At 39.6% G+C, this 20197-nt stretch overlaps 2 protein-coding genes and 2 pseudogenes across 2 annotated transcripts; 3 read left to right on the forward strand and 1 right to left on the reverse strand.

The window, feature by feature from the left end:
• Positions 1-621: 621 nt before the first annotated feature.
• Positions 622-1271, forward strand: LOC103520170 (annotated as a pseudogene).
• A 720-nt stretch (positions 1272-1991) lies between these two features.
• On the forward strand, positions 1992-3996 carry LOC103520171 (annotated as a pseudogene).
• Positions 3997-4715: 719 nt separating this feature from the next.
• Positions 4716-12185, reverse strand: LOC113471921. Its single transcript, XM_026831397.1, has 7 exons — positions 12168-12185; positions 11105-11384; positions 10486-10553; positions 8033-8258; positions 6933-7141; positions 6415-6471; positions 4716-4951 (listed from the first exon to the last, which is right to left on the reverse strand). The coding sequence occupies exons 1-7, from the start codon at positions 12183-12185 to the stop codon at positions 4814-4816; spliced, it is 996 nt and encodes a 331-aa protein (XP_026687198.1). The 3' UTR covers positions 4716-4813.
• Positions 12186-14632: 2447 nt separating this feature from the next.
• On the forward strand, positions 14633-17816 carry LOC103520172 (protein pelota-like). The gene is given in 7 exon segments (XM_026831398.1): positions 14633-14828; positions 15052-15326; positions 15692-15955; positions 16349-16394; positions 16502-16562; positions 16940-17138; positions 17636-17816. Coding segments are annotated over 6 exon segments (996 nt in total). The 5' UTR covers positions 14633-14828; positions 15052-15070; the 3' UTR covers positions 17806-17816.
• The last annotated feature ends 2381 nt before the right edge of the window (positions 17817-20197 follow it).

Raw genomic sequence — 20197 nt, forward strand, 5'->3', positions numbered from 1 at the left:
GAAGAGAATTGGCAACATTGAAACATAGGGACAAAATTGAAGAAAAAAAACTTTTTGAGTTTGTTTTGAAACTAGTATGCATATAAAAATAACTTTGAATCTGATAGTTTTGAAGCCTGTAACTACCTACTAGAAAGCATCTTTGATTTTGATAGTTGAAGGTTGATGTTGGTATGCACATGAAAGCATCTTTGATTTTGATAGTTGAAGTTAGTATGCGCGTAAGAACTTCTTTGAATTTACGTAAAAGCATGTTCATTTTTTTTGCCATCCGAAATCTGAATTACTTAAAAACATAAAGTAATTGACTTACCATGAGTACTACACGTAGATCTAAATCCCCATCCCTGGTAATATAGGGCGTGGAAGATGGAGCTTCGGTAACCTCAGACTCGGATGAAGAGTAGGTGATGTTAGAGTCTGTATGAGAGCGAGTCAGACTTGCCTGACGGGAATTCTGACTGCATCGGCCGCCTGGCTGACTGAGCGTGTCGAGTTGTGAGTCTATAGAACCCTGCGGAAGAAGAAATAGGGTGCGAGATTGTTGTTGTTGCAAATATCGAGTCTTTAGCTACTAGGTCTTTTACTTGATTCGGAATAAAATTAACAATTGGGAATGAGATTACGTTAATGGCAAATCGGCAAAATTGGACCATGGGAAAATCGAAACATTCAAGTTCCTGTATGATTTAGAACTAATTGCTCAGATAGATGGTGAAGTCCCTACACCGGAGATCGCTCGGCCTCGGGTCCCACATGAGATACTGTTTGCTATAGGAGGCTGGTCCGGTGGTAGTCCGACTGACTTTGTAGAGACCTATGACACGCGGGCTGACAGGTGGGTCAAGATAGACCAAGTGGATCCCATGGGACCGCGCGCGTACCACGGGACTGCTGTCATCGGGTATAACATCTACGTCATCGGTGGATTCGATGGAAACGAATACTACAACTCTTGCCGGTGCTTCAACGCTGTCACCAAGGTATGGAAGGAGATCGCACCGATGAACTTCAAGCGTTGCTATGTGAGTACTGCAGTACATCAGGACGTTATCTATGCAATGGGAGGATACAACGGACAGCGGAGGCAAAACTCTGTCGAGAAATATAACTACACAGAGAACCAGTGGTCACTCATAGCACCTATGAATGTCGAACGTAGTGATGCGAGTGCTACCACCTTGCAAGGGAAGATCTACATCACTGGAGGATTCAATGGACACAACTGTCTGAACTCGTGTGAAGTGTATGATCCAGAATGTAACCTATAACATCTACGTCATCGGTGGATTCGATGGAAACGAATACTACAACTCTTGCCGGTGCTTCAACGCTGTCACCAAGGTATGGAAGGAGATCGCACCGATGAACTTCAAGCGTTGCTATGTGAGTACTGCAGTACATCAGGACGTTATCTATGCTATGGGAGGATACAACGGACAGCGGAGGCAAAACTCTGTCGAGAAATATAACTACACAGAGAACCAGTGGTCACTCATAGCACCTATGATATGATAAATCCTTTATAACTTCCAGCTAGCCAGGCTAGTTAGGGTTTGACTGCACTGATCCGTATTTATAGTCCCACAGCCACTGGTCTGTTCTGGAACTACTGTCTCATCTTACATACCTATTCTTGAGAGTTCATTGTAACGGTCGTTACATTAATTAGACTTTTTTGAATTCTTAATTTAATTTACCTTATTTATACTGTCGGCTAAGACTGAAAAGTCCCATTAATAACAGTTTAAAAAGGCCTCATTTATTAACATCAAGAATAAATACAAACAAAGGTTTTGACGTTAAAAAAAGATGGAAAAAAATAAATATATATGTAAAAAAGTTATGAATTGTAATGGCTGACAAAGAGGTTGCCCCACTACTTTATCATGGACACTCGTCTCTTTCTGGGCTTTCAACATAGCAATGAGTGTCCATGATAAAGTAAGTCTAACTACTGTTAGACTTACCGGATGACAGTGTTGATCACCATGGATATAGGTCGGGACAGGACCGTATCCAGAAAGGCGGGCGATGGTGCCCGCGACCCCTCTGCATTGGGCGTGAACACATCCTCACGTGGGGGCAGTCTAAGCACCCCCATGTCAATAATCAGTTCCAGTACATTGAGAACGACCTCAGAAACGCGCAGCGTTGCCGAGATGTGAGATCGCTGAGAAATATCGTGTACGGCCTGAAAAGGAAGAGAATTGGCAACATTGAAACATAGGGACAAAATTGAAGAAAAAAAACTTTTTGAGAGGAAGCTTCACATCACAGAGGACAATGTCGCCTCCCTACTCCTCGCTACGGACTTCTTCTGTATGAGTAAAGCACAAGATCTATGCTGTGACTTTATCAAACGACTCACAACACCGCGGAACTGTTTCGGGATCCTGCTGTTCTCGAGAGATCACTTCTGTAAGAAGTTAGAAGAGTGGACACGCAAGTACATTCTAAGGAACTTCGTGGATGTGGCTCGGGAGAGTGAAGAGATTGTGTTTATATCTGAACAAGAACTTGAGGAGATCATTTCATCCGATGAACTCAATGTTAAATCTGAGGAAACTGTCTGGGAGCTCATCATACGATGGATTGATTATGATCCTGAGAATAGAAAGAAACATATTGTTTCTCTCATGAAAAACATTCGGCTCGGTCTTCTAGAGACAGAATTCTTCAGGGAAAAGGTCAAGCATCATCCGTATGTACAATCAACACCAGAGTGTCGCCCCATTATTATTGAAACATTCAAGTTCCTGTATGATTTAGAACTGATTGCTCAGATAGATGGTGAAGTCCCTACACCGGAGATCGCTCGGCCTCGGGTCCCACATGAGATACTATTTGCTATAGGAGGTTGGTCTGGTGGTAGTCCGACTGACTTTGTAGAGACCTATGACACACGGGCTGACAGGTGGGTCAAGATAGACCAAGTGGATCCCATGGGACCGCGCGCGTACCACGGGACTGCTGTCATCGGGTATAACATCTACGTCATCGGTGGATTCGATGGAAACGAATACTACAACTCTTGCCGGTGCTTCAACGCTGTCACCAAGGTATGGAAGGAGATCGCACCGATGAACTTCAAGCGTTGCTATGTGAGTACTGCAGTACATCAGGACGTTATCTATGCTATGGGAGGATACAACGGACAGCGGAGGCAAAACTCTGTCGAGAAATATAACTACACAGAGAACCAGTGGTCACTCATAGCACCTATGAATGTAGAACGTAGTGATGCGAGTGCTACTACCTTGCAAGGGAAGATCTACATCACTGGAGGATTCAATGGACACAACTGTCTGAACTCGTGTGAAGTGTATGATCCAGAATGTAACCAGTGGACACTGATAGAACCCATGCGACATAGGCGGAGTGGTGTCTCTTGTATAGCGTATCATGAGTGTATCTATGTGATAGGCGGGTTTAATGGGATGTCACGCATGTGCAATGGTGAGAAGTATAACCCAGTGACCAAGACTTGGTCTCAAGTACCTGACATGTATAATCCTAGGAGTAACTTTGCTATCGAAGTGATAGATGACATGATCTTTGCTATCGGAGGATTTAATGGAGTGACTACTATTTATCATGTGGAATGTTATGATGAGAAGACAGATGAATGGTATGAGGCGACTGATATGAATATCTACCGGTCTGCCCTGTCTGCCTGTGTTATCATGGGATTACCCAACGTGTATGATTATATTCATCAACATCGCGATAGTCTTATGGAAGAGAAGAGACAGAAGTTGTTGGCCATCGAAGGACGGCAACGGCAGAATCAAAGTGAGGAAGGCAACTCAAGTCAGCAGAGTGTGCTACCAAGCTCTAACAGTAATGTAAGCAGTAGTGACGGTGTAATGAATAACGCCAGTAGTATGATGCTGGTACCACGCTATCCTGCGTTCAATCCTTATAATCCTTAGTCATTAACACCACGAGTTGATAATCACACATTTAAATAAAAGAAAAATATCCCTTTAATAATCCGACACTATTTAATTTCAAATAGGCCCACCTTCAAAAAAGGTTGAGCGCCCTTGGTATAGAGGAAGCTAGAGGATTTTTTTTTTTAATACTTGGAAATAAACATGAAGACCTTTTATAGAAGTTTATCTACTAATGTTATGTATAGGTACGTACCTATGTAATAAATAAAGACAGAAGTATGAGATTAATTGGTTTGATATTCCTCTGATTCAATTATTATTAATTTTATCCTTGTTAAAATTTAAACCGCAATTCTCTAGGTTATGTTGTTATGAATTCGATGTTTTAACATCTGTACTACTCGGACGGTTTATAAAAGAAATAAATGAATCCAAAAATGATAATATCATCTCCATATTTACTTTTTAATTATCATTATTTTCCTTTTTTCTCGCTCTACATATGGAAATTTCTGATCTGAAAAATTTCACTTATTATTATTATTATTACATACCTCTTTTTCTAATTTTCTGCACTTTTCCCCATTTAATTTGGGGTCGGCGTTATCCCTCCTTTATCCTACCCCTTCATACCCTCCTACCTAATGCCTCCTCCCTTCTCCATCCCTTTTCTCTCAGGTCTTCCTCAACCTTATCTCTCCACCCTTCCAAATATTCTATTCTACCCTATTTTTCCATTCTATTTGACTTAGCCATTAGCCTATTACTATTCTATTTCTATTCTTATCATAATGTTCGTTCTCGGAACGGCTGGCTTTCTCCTATCCTGTCTTCCTTCTCTCTTCGATTTTCGGGACGATAAGACCATAGCAGTTACAGTTCCCTCTGTCAAACCTCTTTAAAAAAAAAATGACTTACCCATGATGGGGTAAAGACTTGATGGTATCACTACTGTTGGATGCTACTTGTTCTATGGTAAGTGATGCCTTGGTTATAGGGGGATATCCATCTTCTTTTTCCACCGTCATGCGAAAGATACTGTTAGGATGAGCCTAGAACCAATGCGAATACATAAAAAAAATCTGGTGTAGGGGGGATATCCATCTTCTTTTTCCACCGTCATGCGAAAGATACTGTTAGGATGAGCCTAGAACCAATGCGTACACATAAAAAAAAAAAAAAAATCTGGTGTGAACATCACACGACTTTCCTCATCCTATTGAATGAGGCTTATTTGAGTGTTCTTTTAGCCTAACTTTTACAATATCTCTAGCCGTTTAGTCGGTATAGCTGAAAACCGCCAAAAAACGGTCGAAATCTCTCAAAAGCGGTCAAAATAGCGCCAACCGCAGCACCTATCTCAACCAAGCGTTTTGTGTTGCATCCTTGTCACATTTGTGAACTACATACCAAACTTCAAGTCTCTAGCTCATACCGTTCCCGAGATATTACTGAATTACACCGAAAACCGCCAAAAAGCGGCCGACATGCCGCCAAGCGTTGCACCGATCTTAACCAAAAGTTTTGTGTCGTATCCTTGTCATATTTGACAGCTGCATGCCAAATTTCAAGTCTCTAGCTCTTATCGTTCTCGAGATATTTTGTTTACAGACAGACAGACACACGGACCAATGGCTGAAACTTTGTATTTAGGCTCTAGGGCTAGGGACCTCAAAACGTGTTTTGGCGCTAAAAACTGACCATCGAAAATTTGACCCGATTACATTACTTTCCTTTCTATAGGATAAGGAAAGTAAAAATGAAAATAAAGAGAAAGAAGAGAAAAAAGTAACCCGTTCAAACATAAAATATTATTTGCAATCGGAAATATCGGAATACAAGAGGAAATTTTCGATTGATCTTAGGATTCGAACCCGGCACTTTCTGTATTGTACTTACCGTGTAGATGCGGTTAGGTTTGTCATTTTCCGAAACGGACGGAAGTCTGTAAAGCATCACACGACTTTCCTTATCCTATTGAATGATGCCTTTTTTTTACGTTCTATAGTAACTTTTACAATATCTCAAACCGTTTAGTCAGTATAGCTGAAAACCGCCAAAAAAATTTCAAGTCTCTAGCTCTTATCGTTCTCGAGATTTTTTGTTTACAGACAGAAGGACAGACAGACACACACACGGACCAATGGCTGAAACTTTGGATTCAGGCTCTAGGGACCTCAAAACGTGTTTTGGCGCTAAAAACTGATTTCGAAAATTTGACCCGATTACATTACTTTCGTCGAACGAAAATTTGACCCGATTACATTACTTTCCTTCCTATAGGATAAGGAAAGTAAAAACGTGTTTTGGCACTAAAAACCGACCATCGAAAATTTGACCCGATTACATTACTTTCCTTCCTGTAGGATAAGGAAAGTAAAAAATGAAAATAAAGAGAAAGAAGAGAAAAAAGTAACCCGTTCAAACATATTTGCAATCGGAAATATCGGAATACAAGAGGAAATTTTTGATTGATCCTAGGATTCGAACCCGGCACTTTCTGTATTGTACTTACCGTGTAGATGCGGTTAGGTTTGTCATTTTCCGAAACGGACGGAAGTCTGTAGATCATCTGAAATCAGAAATTTGTTTTTGTTTGTTTGTTTGTTTGTTTGTTTGTTTGTTTATTGGTTTTTGCCTGTTCGTTAGTTTATCGATTATTATTATTTTTTTTTCGAGAGAGAGTTGAAAACCCGGCATTTCCTAGTGGACATGATTTTACAAATGTTTCTTTATAATTCATAACAACGTTATTTTTGCAATAAGGGCTTAAAACTAACATAATAGGTACCAATTTATTATATCACTAAAATTGTGATATCCCCCAAAAACACCACTTTTGTAGAAATTAAACGCCAAGAAATTCTTCTCTCACCACATGTTCCTCCTCAACACTAGAGCTCTCTTCAGGGAAATTCAAATCCTTAGGCGATAATAATAGGTACTAATTATTATACAAAAAATAATGATATCCCCCAAAAACACCACTTTTGTAAAAAATAAACGCCAAGAAATTTTCTCCCGTCAACTTACCACATGTTCCTCCTCAACACTAGAGCTCTCTTCAGGGATGGTTTCAGGGAAATTCAAATCCTTAGGCGAGGATATGGGCCAGTTCCCGTCTTCTTCACTGGGCGAGGGTTTAGCCCCTGTCCCGGCCCCACTGGAGCAAGGGTCGTAATAGGACTGGCTGGGGGGGCTGCTCGGACCTGCGAACCCCTCGTGCCCGTCTGAGTGTTTGCCTGAGAGCATGAAGGAAGAGAAAATAGAAATGAAGTGTCGAGTGAAGAGAGGTGTACAATTTTTTCCTTATTTTTAGTTTTGTATATCGCCGATACAAAGGGAACGTAGAAGCTTATCCCATCTTCTAGGGCTGTTCGCCCCTACACCTAAGCCGTGGAGCGGACTTTTTTGAGAGAACTGTAACTGCGAAGGTCTTATTATCGTCCCGAAAGTGAAGAAAGAAGGAGAAGAGGAGAAAGCCAGCCGTTCCGAGAACGAACCTTATCTGCTTAGGATAAAATTCACCCGGGCGGGAATCGAAAAAGCGACCTAACGCTTACAAGGCAGACGTCCTTCCCTTCAAGCTAAACAGGCTGTTTTAAATTGGATCAGTTTAGTTAGATAATCGCTTTAAATTGGATCAGTTTAGTTAGACAATCTCTTTAAATTGGATCAGTTTTGTTAGACAATCTCTTTAAATTGGATCAGTTTCGTTAGATTGGATAACAATGTCATAAAGTAAGTAGGTACTTACGGCCAAGGAAAATATCTCCAAACTGGGAGTGATGATGAGGGGCTTTGAGTATCTTGGACCAAACCACCTTGGGTTTGGGCTTACACGGGGCGGTAAAGCAAGGGGCCTCAGGGTGCCTGTAGTCCCACAAGGCTTGCCATATCTTCAGCCCGTTCTCTAGACGGAACGTCTGTAGGCTCCGAGAACGAACCTTATCTGCTAAGGATAAAATTCACCCGGGCGGGAATCGAAAACGCGACCTAGCGCCTACAAGGCAGACGCCCTTCCCTCCAAGCTAAACAGGCTGTTTTAAATTGGATCAGTTTAGTTAGATAATCGCTTTAAATTGGATCAGTTTAGTTAGATTGGATAACAATGTCATAAAGTAAGTACTTACGGCCAAGGAAAATATCTCCAAACTGGGAGTGATGATGAGGGGCTTTGAGTATCTTGGACCAAACCACCTTGGGTTTGGGCTTACACGGGGCGGTAAAGCAAGGGGCCTCAGGGTGCCTGTAGTCCCACAAGGCTTGCCATATCTTCAGCCCGTTCTCTAGACGGAACGTCTGTAGGTCTGACTCTTTGATGTGGTGACAGAGCGGGGCGAACATGTAGATGAACAGCTGAGCGGGGAAAGAAGATGGGTTTAGGCCGGATTCACCAAGACAATAGCTCAAATATAGGGTCAATACTTAAAGAGTGTGAGGACACATAGGGCCGTAAAAAATAATCATCCTACTGCGAATGACGGAGGATGGTTTTGAAAAATTCGGTTTTGGTGAGCCCAACCTTCAGTTCTTCTACTTGGTATGTCCCTACACAGTTCTGGAGAAGAAAGATTTGATGAGAGAGAAGAGAAATCGGGAAGTAGGAAAGTTTTTTTCATTGCTGTACGGGATTTTTACATCCGGAGAGGGACTTTTTCACGACTTACCGTTATGGACGGTATAGAGAAGAGGTAATAGAAGGGGGACGTGTGGTAAATTCCCTTCTCATAGTCACAAGGGGGATATTTCATCAGCAGTGGAATTTTTTCTTTGTTGTGTGGGATTTTTTTGCTCTCTGGGATTTTTTCTTTACTTAACGTGATGGAGGCTGTGTTTATGTACAGGGCTGAGATGAGCTCGGACGAGGTGAGATAGGATATTGTTTCTACAGTTTTGCATTGGAGTGGTAACTCTTTATACTGTCAGAATGAGACTGAAAAGTCCCTTTACTCACGCAGTCTAAACAGGTCAAGGTGTGTCCACACATATAGTCGACCGGCCGTCGATCGACGAGGAAAATTTATATTTTCAAGGCAGTATGGACGAGTCAGTCGACACTCGACATCGATCGATGGCCGGGTGACTATGTGTGGACATACCTTAAGAATTTCTACTATTGATCAAGCGTACCGGGAGGCGCGCGAAAGTCAAGAGTTCGAAGCGCCACCCGGACCAAATATTAACACGAAATAGAGTTTCATACTGTAAACGGATGGAATCCTTTACTAATCTCGTATATTCTTATCGGGATTTCCCAGCTCCTGAAGATATTTATTTTTCTTTAAATCGAAGACGTTTCGGCCCATTTTCCGATTCCATTACTTTTCCAGGTCGCGTATAAACCCAGTTATTTGTAAAGAATGATAGGTATGTACTATGTTTTCACTACATACCTATCATACCATACCTATCATTCTTTATCATGTTACTTGACATCGTAACCCGTTTCCAGACGACCAGTTATTTGTTTCGGATAAAATCCGCCCCAGACGGGAATCGAACCCACGACCCACCAAGCTAACTAGGCTGGCTATCTCTCTTTCAAAGAGTAATTCTATTCTAATTCTCACCGGTTATGTAGTAAAGCAGCTGAACAATGAATAACACTACCTATACCTTTAACACCAACATAAAACACAATTCTATCCAATTTTGTCTACCACTCGAAAATCTTCAGTTAAAACTTCGACTTTTTTGACACAACAAATAATTCGACACAACTCAAAGATCCTCGTTTAAAACCTAGAAAATTTAACATAAAAAGAAACCAGGGAAAAAAAATAACAAAAATGATCTCGAATTTTAACCTGGAAAAAATTGAACAAAAATAATTCAACACAAAACTACCTTTTAAAAAAAGTTAATAAAGAAGAAAACCGTGATAGAAGAGAGAGAAAGTAGGTCTGTGTGATAAACAGAGAGCGAGAGAGAGAGATTTCGAGAGTCCCTACCCCTCCCTCTCTCTTTTCCCTTACCTTCCCCTCCTTTCATATTCACCTCCCCTTCTTTCCTCCTTCTACCTACTTCTTTTTCTCTTCCCCTACCTTCCCGCTTCTCTCCCCTCCTTCTTTCTTCTATTCTGGGTGTTACACAGCATCCTTTTTTCACCCACCTCCTCTTTCTACTCCTTCCCTCCCTCCCCTCTATCTCCTTTTCTCTCTCTCCCTCTCTTATCCTTTCCCTCCCTCCTCTGTTTTCCGGGTGTTATGGCATCTTTTCACCCACTCTCCCACCCATATAGAGATGTACGTATGAATGCAATTCACAATTCACATGTATAAAAATCTGGTGTGAACATCACACGACTTTCCTTATCCTATTGAATGATGCTTATTTGAGTGTTCTTTTACCCTAACTTTTACAATATCTCTAACCATTGTGTCGACAGATTTCAACCGTTTTTTGGCAGTTTTCAGCTATAGCGACAAAATGGTTAGAGATATTGTAAAAGTTAGGGTAAAAGAACACTCAAATAAGCATCATTCAATAGGAAAGGAAAGTCATGTGATGTTCACACCAGATTTTTTTAAAATAGCATCATTGAATTCCTTGTTGAAAAGTACATCATACTGCGTTTAATTACCAGTGTGGTGTCTGTAGGTCTGACTCTTTGATGTGATGACAGAGTGGGGCGAACATGTAGATGAACAGCTGAGGGGGGAGAAACAAGATGGGTTTAGATGAGTGAAAGGTAACCACTAGGCGAGGTTAACACCAGAGGCGTTCTCTACCACCTAAAACTTGAAGCTCAATCATTATGTGGTCAATTTCTCAAATAAATGAGGATAACATTCCATGCACCAGCTGTGATCAAACCATGCCCTCCTGTTTACCAAGCGAGTGTCTTGACCATTACTTCACCAAGGTTGAATGCTCCAGTTCCCCATGTATCACTACAGTTAATCAACGTTTCGTGAGGTTGAGAGTTGAGAGGATGACTCCAGTTCAACTCAGGACATTTCTTTTTTGGCTATTATTTATTTTTCTCGTTGACTAAGTATTTCTTTCCATTTTCCTGTTTGACTATTCCTTACCAAAATAGGACATTTTCTCTGACTGCATCTTCGTTCGCACAAGCTCCATGGTTGAGAGTTGAGAGGATGACTCCAGTTCAACTCAGGACATTTCTTTTTTGGCTAGGTATTATTTATTTTTCTTGTTGTAAGTATTTCTTTCCATTTTCCTGTTTGACTATTCCTTACCAAAATAGGACATTTTCTCTGACTGCATCTTCGTTCGCACAAGCTCCAGAGGACTGACCAGGGTAACTGCCCCAATTCTGGCCACACTACCCGATATTAGTGGGATCCAAAAGGGCTGCTCATGGAGTGACGGACTGAACAGGTCTTTCAATTTAACCCGCAGCTGTTCGTAGGTGACAAAATAAGCTATGGTGGCAGGCAACGCAAGGAGGAGAGTGGGAGCTAGGCCACTCCACAGAGACAGGATGCCTTCCGTCCGGGATATTTTGATGAATGCATCCTGTAATAAAAGAGTTGATGACAATAAGAAATAGAAATATACCCAATGAACATTTTTTCACCATATCTCCCTCATGGTTTGTCTCCAATGGAATTAGCTGAGAGTATTTTTAACTAGATTTATTTCTCCTTTTCACCCTCCCTCTGTGGGTACCTGATCAATATCTTGCTAATCTTCAATTCAAAATATTTTGGATGAATAAATCAGAGCATTTTTTTTTTTTTTTTTTTGAAAGGTGTTGGTGTTATCTACAAAGGGTTAACTTATCTCTACTCGGCACACAAGGGTTAAACTTACCGTACATGAAGCTTCGTGAAGTTTTCCCAGCTTGGGTCGTATAAACGGTCTACAAGAAAATAACAGATTTTACAATGCGATTATGTTGAACATATGCACACTTTGTTTATTGAACCCTAGTGGTACTAGTTTAGCCAACACCTGAGAGCAGCCTGAGACGCGTTTCGTTCTTATTTGAACTCATCAGTTAGACATAGCTCTCAGGTGCTAGCCAAGAATTGGAAGTGTTATTTATACTTCAGAGATGGAAATTGTGGAGAAACGAGAACCTGCGTTTTCTATGTAAGATTATATTTGTGTTGAGTGTTGTTGTGAGCGCCACACTAGAAGTGAAATGAGTTTAATGAAAAGCAAACATAAAATTCTTTGAACTAATGAGTTTTACATAAACTGAGTTTAAGATTAACTCATGGCCTTAGGTGGTATACGGTACCTAGGTAAATTATGTGCTTAACAAAATGATCCATTTGATCCATTGCCACTTACCTTACATGCTTCTTTCATTTCCTTTCAAATTGAAATGGGCCGGACATGAAATAATAACACAAGAATTAAACACGTACTAAAACAGCTACCTATCATTCTAAGTGCCTTATCTAAAAAAAAAAGTATGCAGACATTGTATTAAACAAAATTTGAACCACCACTTTCGTGTTCCTGGTAAAAAGACCTTTAACTTGATATATAGGTCGACCAGGTTTGGATAGGTCCTTCTATGGGGACAGACAGACACTGAAGCGAATACAATAGCCCGTCCACTATACCTTTTGTTATTACTATCGTAATAATAAAGGAAGGACGGGCTAAAAAATCCAAAGACATAGAACTAGTGACTGATTGTCTTGGAAATCGGGTTTCCTTTTTCGTGAAGTATGTGAAATTCATTAATAAAATACTTACTAGGTACGTACTGACTGTTTCATTCAGTGATTCCCAAACTGGGGGCCGTGAAGGACTTCAAGACCCCCGGGAAGATCACATAAAATGCAGTAAAGGGCCGCCCCCTTTACTGCCGCAGAGAATTCACAAATAAAAAAAAAAGGGTCCACGTAGAAAAAAAAAGTTTGGGAACCGCTGATTTAATTGATGTTTTTCTATCTAATATTCTAAGGTGACAAATATTATTCAGGGTGTACTCACATGATGTCCCGGAGCATTTTGACAGAACTACACAAAATCAGGGTGGAGTGCATGAAAATCAGAAATAGAGGGGGGAGAGCGTGAGGTTTTTAGTCGTGAAAAAACCTTGAATGTAAACACACAGTATAATACGATCATAGGTAGTTATAATATTATAAAAAAAAACGGCAGAGGTAGGTACCTTTTTTATTTTGGGAGGGCCACTACTGTTTTTAAAAGGCATTTCAACCTTTTTTTTTTAACCTGTTTTGAAGGTTTTTTTTATGCTATTTAACTACTTTACTACTTATTTAAAAGTGGGTTTACACACCCAAGTCATTTTCACGAACTGACTTGCGCAAGCCGGTTTGCACAAGTGAATCGTATCGTGTGGTTTGGGAACCGCTGATTTAATTGATGTTTTTCTATCTAATATTCTAAGGTGACAAATATTATTCAGGGTGTACTCACATGATGTCCCGGAGCATTTTGACAGAACTACACAAAATCAGGGTGGAGTGCATGAAAATCAGAAATAGAGGGGGGGGGAGCGTGAGGTTTTTAGTCGTGAAAAAACCTTGAATGTAAACACACAGTATAATACGATCATAGGTAGTTAGGTATAATATTATGGAAAAAAACGGCCGAGGTACCTTTTTTACTTTGGGAGGGCCACTACTGTTTTTAAAAGGCATTTTAACCTTTTTTAAAACCTGTTTTGAAGGTTTTTTGTGCTATTTAAATTTAACTACGTATAAGCTAATTTTAACTTATTTAAAAGTGGGTTTACACACCCAAGTCATTTTCACGAACTGACTTGCGCAAGCCGGTTTGCACAAGTGACTCGTATCGTGTGAAAACAGGATTGAAGTTTGCACAAGTAAAAAAAAAAAAGTAAAAAACTTTTCTAGGGTCCTCTAACTTTTGTATGAGCGCCGCGTATTTTTTAGGTATGCAATGTGTGAAACTAGGAATATTGGAGGAGATGTCTTGTTCACCTTCGTACAGTCAAGTTTAACATTTCAAATAGGGATCCTAAATAATCTAGAACTCTAGGTACATATTAAGCTAAACATGATCGGATGTCTACAAGCTCTACAGTCTACAAAGGAAATATTTTATTAATAGAATAGAATTTATTAGAACCAGCCGAAACCCGTCGCTTCGCTCCGGATTTCTGCTAGTAAATCCTTAAGGCATGGCCGTTCATGTCACTCATCCATTTAATGGTCTTGCTCGGCGGAGCTTAACAAAAACGAACCGGAAAATAGCCTATAACCTTCACGGGAGTGCAAGCAATAGGTTGACAAAGTTTCATAGCAATCGGATGAGCGGTTTGGCCAGGCATAAAGTTCGAACACACACACAAACATTCATTTTTATATATTAGATAGAATATGGATAAAAACAGTATGGATAAAATAGAATAGAACAATAATTATGGCAGAAATAAGATGGATCTACTTATGTTTAAGGATATGGTACCAGAAAAAAGTAGGCATCTCCACTAATACACCTGGATGTCACACACTGCATAGCTTGAATAATTAAGTAAACGGCGTTCATAAAAAAGGTCCGCCTTACATTGGAAGCGTAGTAGGCGCAAAGTCGCGTGACTTGATTTCGAAATGAAAAACTTTTTCACCTACACCCTGCACCTGCACCCTACCTTATAACCTTATTTTTTGAAATATTTGAAATTTACGCGCGCAGATTTTTTATCACATGCGCTGTTGCCAGATCAAACCAAAGAGGTTTTTGTGCAAAACCTCCATGATTTCTAAAGCGCCAAATTTAAAATTTTTTGAAATTTCACCCAAATTTCCCAAATACCAAATATTTTTTTATGTGATAAGTTGATAAAAGGATTGTGCAAGCTGTATTGCCTGTATAGCTATAGTTCTAATTTTCCAATATCAATGCCTACGGAATTATCTACACACATGGAAAGCCTGAACAATTTAATTCCCTGAAAACACCAATCAACTCTGTCATTGAGATCAAAGGTTGAATTATTCTTTTATCTAGGTAAGTGTCAACCTGGAATGATGTAGCTGCTAAAGGTCAGCTTCCGTGTTGTAGTGGTCAGTTCACTCATTTTACATGCTAAAGACCCAGGTTCAGTCCCTGCTGGGGTTCAAAAATTGTGATTTACTCATTGGTTGGGCTATGGTGCCCACTAAAAACTGGACCATTGGGTGATTGGGTACATAAGTATATATAGAATTTATTTATGTGTTTTTGATTCCAGATAACTAAAACGACCAGCCATGAAGTTGGTTCACAAGAACATCAACGATAAGGATAAGAGTGGTGTAGTTGCTCTCGTACCCGAAGAATCAGAAGATATGTGGCATGCCTACAATCTTATCGCTGAAGGGGATAGTGTGCGGGCATCTACCATTCGGAAAGTACAAAGTGAAAGTAACACAGGATCATCTACAAGCAGTCGAGTGCGGACAATGTTGACAATCAGTGTCGAGAGTATTGATTTTGATACACAAGCTTGTGTGTTAAGGTTGAAAGGTAACTGTGCGCTCTCGTACCCGAAGAATCAGAAGATATGTGGCATGCCTACAATCTTATCACTGAAGGGGATAGTGTGCGGGCATCTACTATTCGGAAAGTACAAAGTGAAAGTAACACAGGATCATCTACGAGTAGTCGAGTGCGGACAATGTTGACAATCAGTGTCGAGAGTATTGATTTTGATACACAAGCTTGTGTGTTAAGGTTGAAAGGTAACTGTGGCAACTGTTAAGAAAAAAAAAAAAAAAACACTGAACTTACATTCTGTATTCAGCTCCTGTAGCCCCTTCCAAACACAGCATTCATTATAGTTTTTTTTCTATGTTTGTCTGATCTGTCAAATTATTTTTTCCCTATTCCAGGAAGGAACATTCAAGAAAATCAATACGTCAAAATGGGTGCCTATCACACATTGGATCTGGAACTCAACAGAAAATTTGAACTCAGTAAACCTGAATGGGACTCAATAGCATTAGAACGAATAGAGGTCGCATGTAACATAGAGAAAACAGCTGATGTAGCAGCTGTTATGATGCAAGAAGGACTGGCTAATATTATGCTCATCACAGCCAGTATGAGTTTGGTGAGGACTAAAATTGAAACCAACATACCTCGGAAAAGGAGAGGTGAGGGTTTTATCAGATTTTATTATTATTTAAGTATTTTCTGACTTTTGTTTAAGAGACAATAAGGATCTCCTGAAGGAGCTCTTAAGTCCAATAACTGTTTTTTTTTTTTTGATTTTTTTTTTTTTTCTCCGTGTCCTGAGCTTAAGATAAGATATTTACAAGGGAGAGTCTTGATATTCCTAGACTTCTTATATCTCTAGAAAGACTCTATAGTACAATGCAGTATATGATACAGAGAGTACCTAATCCTGCTAATATATTTCTAGGAAAATTTCGATTGCTAGTCCAGCTCTAGAATACCCTTAGAATCTAGCAAACCAGGCGTCTCCTGAAAACCTGTCATTTCATGTTCCAGCTCTACAAACTTTATCCCTGTCTCTATCCCGGCAGGTGATGTAAAGAACATGAGAAGCTCTAGTTCGATTCTACGACCAATGTAATGCAAGTATACTCCGACATGTGAACTTTGATATAGTCAAGTGTTTCCTGGCTCGCTAGTCCTGCTTGTCAAGGATAAAATTCTTTGAGTATATGTCGCTTCAGGTATTTCGGGCTACTTCCCAACAAGCAAAGTTCATCTGCTCACTATGTGATAAGCATCTTAGTTCCAATACTTATTCTCGTTCACTGAAAATCCAGTTTCTAGTTAGCTTTGAGGGTAGCATGTCCCACGCCTGCCTTGTAAGCGCTCTAGGTTGTGGGTTCATTCCCCTGTACGTGGGGTGGACTTTATCTTAAACATATAAGTTCGTACCTTTCCTTTTATTCACTCCTGTTGGATGTCTGCCTGGCCTTTTGAATATTCTGTCTTCCCTTTCTCTTCGTTTTTGGGATCGAAAACCTTAGCTGTTAGTTTCCTACCTATAAGAAGAATGAGGAAGAAGAAGAAGAAGAAGAAAAAAAATGTCTAGGATTTAAGGTTTTTTTTGGATACATAGGAAGGTCTTTTTTTTTTTTTTTTTTTTTTTTTTTTTTTGTAAGACCGTAGTAAACACAGTTATTCAAAACCAATTTCCCATGTCTATGTTTTAGGAGGCTGTGAAGATGGACAACAAAGTCTTGCTAGAGAACAAAAGTAAATTTCTATTAGTACACTCGTCCAGTGCATTCAAACACTCATTGAAAGAAATTCTTGCCGACCCCACAGTGACGAGTAAAATGCAAGATACGAAAGCTTTGGGTAAGTTTATTATTTATTTCCTTGAGATATTTTCCTTGGCCGTAAGTATCTACCTTGGCCGTGAATACCATTGTTATTATCCAATTCAAACCGATTAAATTGCTACCCTAGTAAGCATGGAGGGTAGGGTGTCTGTCTTATAACCGCTAGGTTGCGGGTTCGATTTCCACCCAGGGCGTTCTTGTCCTTAATAGATAAGGATCGTTTCTGGAAGGAATGTATTTCTCCTATCCTGTCTTACTTCTTTCAACCTTCCCCCCCCCAATATTTCTTTCTAATACTTAGATAACTTAGAGTTTACCAACCGCAATCAGTGGTGAAGTGGTTACCACCTTTGAATCTGGAGGTTGGTGGTTCAAGTTTAAGACAAGTCATTAAATTTAGTTTAATGTATTAAGCGGAGAACGGCATTTGTGACAATCAGTTATGCTTATGAGATGTTTTCTTGAAACTTATTTTTTATTCTATTCCCCCTCCCCCGCCCACACACACACCAGGTGAGGTGAAAGTTTTGGATCTATTCTACTCCATCCTATCTTCAGATCCAAGTCGTGCATTCTACGGCTACCGACATGTCTCTGCCGCCAACGAATCACAAGCCATCGACACTCTCCTTATAGCTGACTGTTTGTTCCGTAATTCCGACCTTAACGAACGGAAGAAGTAAGTTGGAAATTTTACTGTCATAAGAATACGAGTAGTAGATTGGGTTTAGGTTTACCAGGCCCTTGGGATCAATTTAATTTTTAAGAAACAATTCTTCTTCTTCTTCTTCTTCTTCTTCTTCTTCTTCTTCTTCTTCTTCTTCTTCTTCTTCTTCGCCTTTTCCCATGTTCAGATGGGGTTGTCATAAGTATACGAGGTCGAGTAGATTGGGTTTAGGTTTACCAGGCCCTTGGGATCAATATAATTTTTAAGAAACAATTCTTCTTCTTCTTCTTCTTCTTCTTCTTCTTCTTCTTCTTCTTCTTCTTCTTCTTCTTCGTCTTCTTCTTCTTCGCCTTTTCCCATGTTCAGATGGGGTCGGCGTTTGTCGTCTGCCTCTCAATCAGCTTTAGAGTGATCGCTTTGAGGCAAACTGGTTTTGGCTAAACAAAATTTTCCGAGTGGGATGCCCTTCGCACTCAACCTTCGCTATTGATATTTTTTCCTGCCTTTAAACTTCGAGACACACAGCCACACAGAGCCCGCAAACGATACTGCCCGAGCGAATTCCACGACATGGATGACTGTCGGTTACGGTAGTACCAGATATCTTTGTAGGTTAGAGCTCCCATGGCGTAGTGGTCACTGCGCTCGCCTTGCACGCGGGAGACCCGAATTCGATTCCCGGCGGGGTCAAGAAATTTGTATCATGCAGATAATTGATTCCGTGACTGGCTGTTGCGGGGCCCACTCAGCCTCGTGAGCCTTAATTTTGCTAATTTGCAATCCTTTATTTTTGTAAATAATTATTATAACCAAGTACCTAGTTAACTTTGTCTTTCTCATTTACCAAGTAAAAGTTAATGAAACCACATTTCCTATTTATTTTATCTTTTTTATAATCAAACCTGATCAATTTTGTCTCTTCTCTTAATTATCTGAATGTAATTTAATGATTTCATGAATTTAACCAATTTTCTAAAAACTTTTTGAGCTATATGCTCTACCTATCTAATGTTTTGAACCTTTTCATTTCATATTAGCTAAAAGCTACCTACCTATCTACTATTTATTTATCATTATTTATTTATGGCTCTTGGCCATTTGGCGTAGCTTAACATAGGTGACGCTAAAATCGGTCTTAAATGATCGACTGAAGTGTTATCTAAAACTTTCTGGCTTTGAGTTCATAGGTCGTCGCGACAAATTTCAAGATCAGGGCTCATTTGTGTGAGAAAATGTGAAAAAAATCCCCCAAAAACCAGTTTTTTTGGCTTTATGGTTTTCTGGACAAAATTTGCACCACCATTTTCGTGTTCCTGGTAAAAAGACCTTTAATTTGATATATAGGTCGACTAGGTTTGGATAAGTCCTTCTATGGGGACAGACAGACACTGAAGTGAATACAATAGTCCGTCCCTTATACCTTTTTAGTCGGACGGACTATTGTATTCGCTTCGGTGTCTGTCTGTCTGTCTGTCCCCATAGAAGGACTTATCCAAACATAGTCGACCTATATATCAAATTAAAGGCCTTTTTACGAGGATCACGAAAATGGTGGTGCAAATTTTGTCCTAAAGCCAAAAAACCAAAAAAACTGGTTTTTGCGGGATTTTTTCCACATTTTTTTCACACAAATGAGCTCTGATCTCGAAATTTGTCGCGATGACCTATGAACTCAAAGCGAGAAAGTTTTAGATAACATTTCAGTCGATCATTTAAGACCGGTTTTAGCGTTACCTATGTTAAGCTACGCCGAGGAAGGCCAATAAATGGATGGGTGACTTAAACATTTTATTGGGAATAAAGGGAGAACGGGCTCTAGTCTTGATTTTAAATCATTACGTGAAAGTAAAATCAAAAAATCAAATCAAGAATGATAATAAACTGAATATTAAACAAATTAGGTAGGTACATAGGTACTGATTTTCTCTAATCACGATCGAATAAACTACGGGCTAAAAAATTCCCGGAGGGACGGGCCCAGCTTGTTTTCCTTCCCTCCTAATAAAAGAGAGAAAACTTAGATTGAGGTCCCTGCCATAAATAAGCTATGCTATGAAACATAGAAGATATGTATAGGTAATGTTATGTTATAAATATAGATAAATATGTACAATAAACTGTATTATTGCTATAGGTACCTTCATTTATTTACAATAAACTTATGTATTTATAATTGTACCTGTATCAAAACCTTATAAAATTTAGTATACTTGAAGTGACATTTAAAGAAAAAGAGCTTTTCTAAAGTATGCACATACAGGGTGGCGCAGAAGTACCTAACCTGATAAAGTTTTTCTCTTATATTTTTATAATTCTTCTCGTTTTTACAACTTTTATTTTATGAAATGATTCTAGAGGGTTGGAGAATTTTCTCTACACTACTCATGATTAAATAAGGTTGTGAAAAT

The sequence above is a fragment of the Diaphorina citri genome, unplaced genomic scaffold, assembly GCF_000475195.1.
Source record: "Diaphorina citri unplaced genomic scaffold, Diaci psyllid genome assembly version 1.1 scaffold3289, whole genome shotgun sequence".
NCBI lineage: Eukaryota > Metazoa > Arthropoda > Insecta > Hemiptera > Psyllidae > Diaphorina > Diaphorina citri.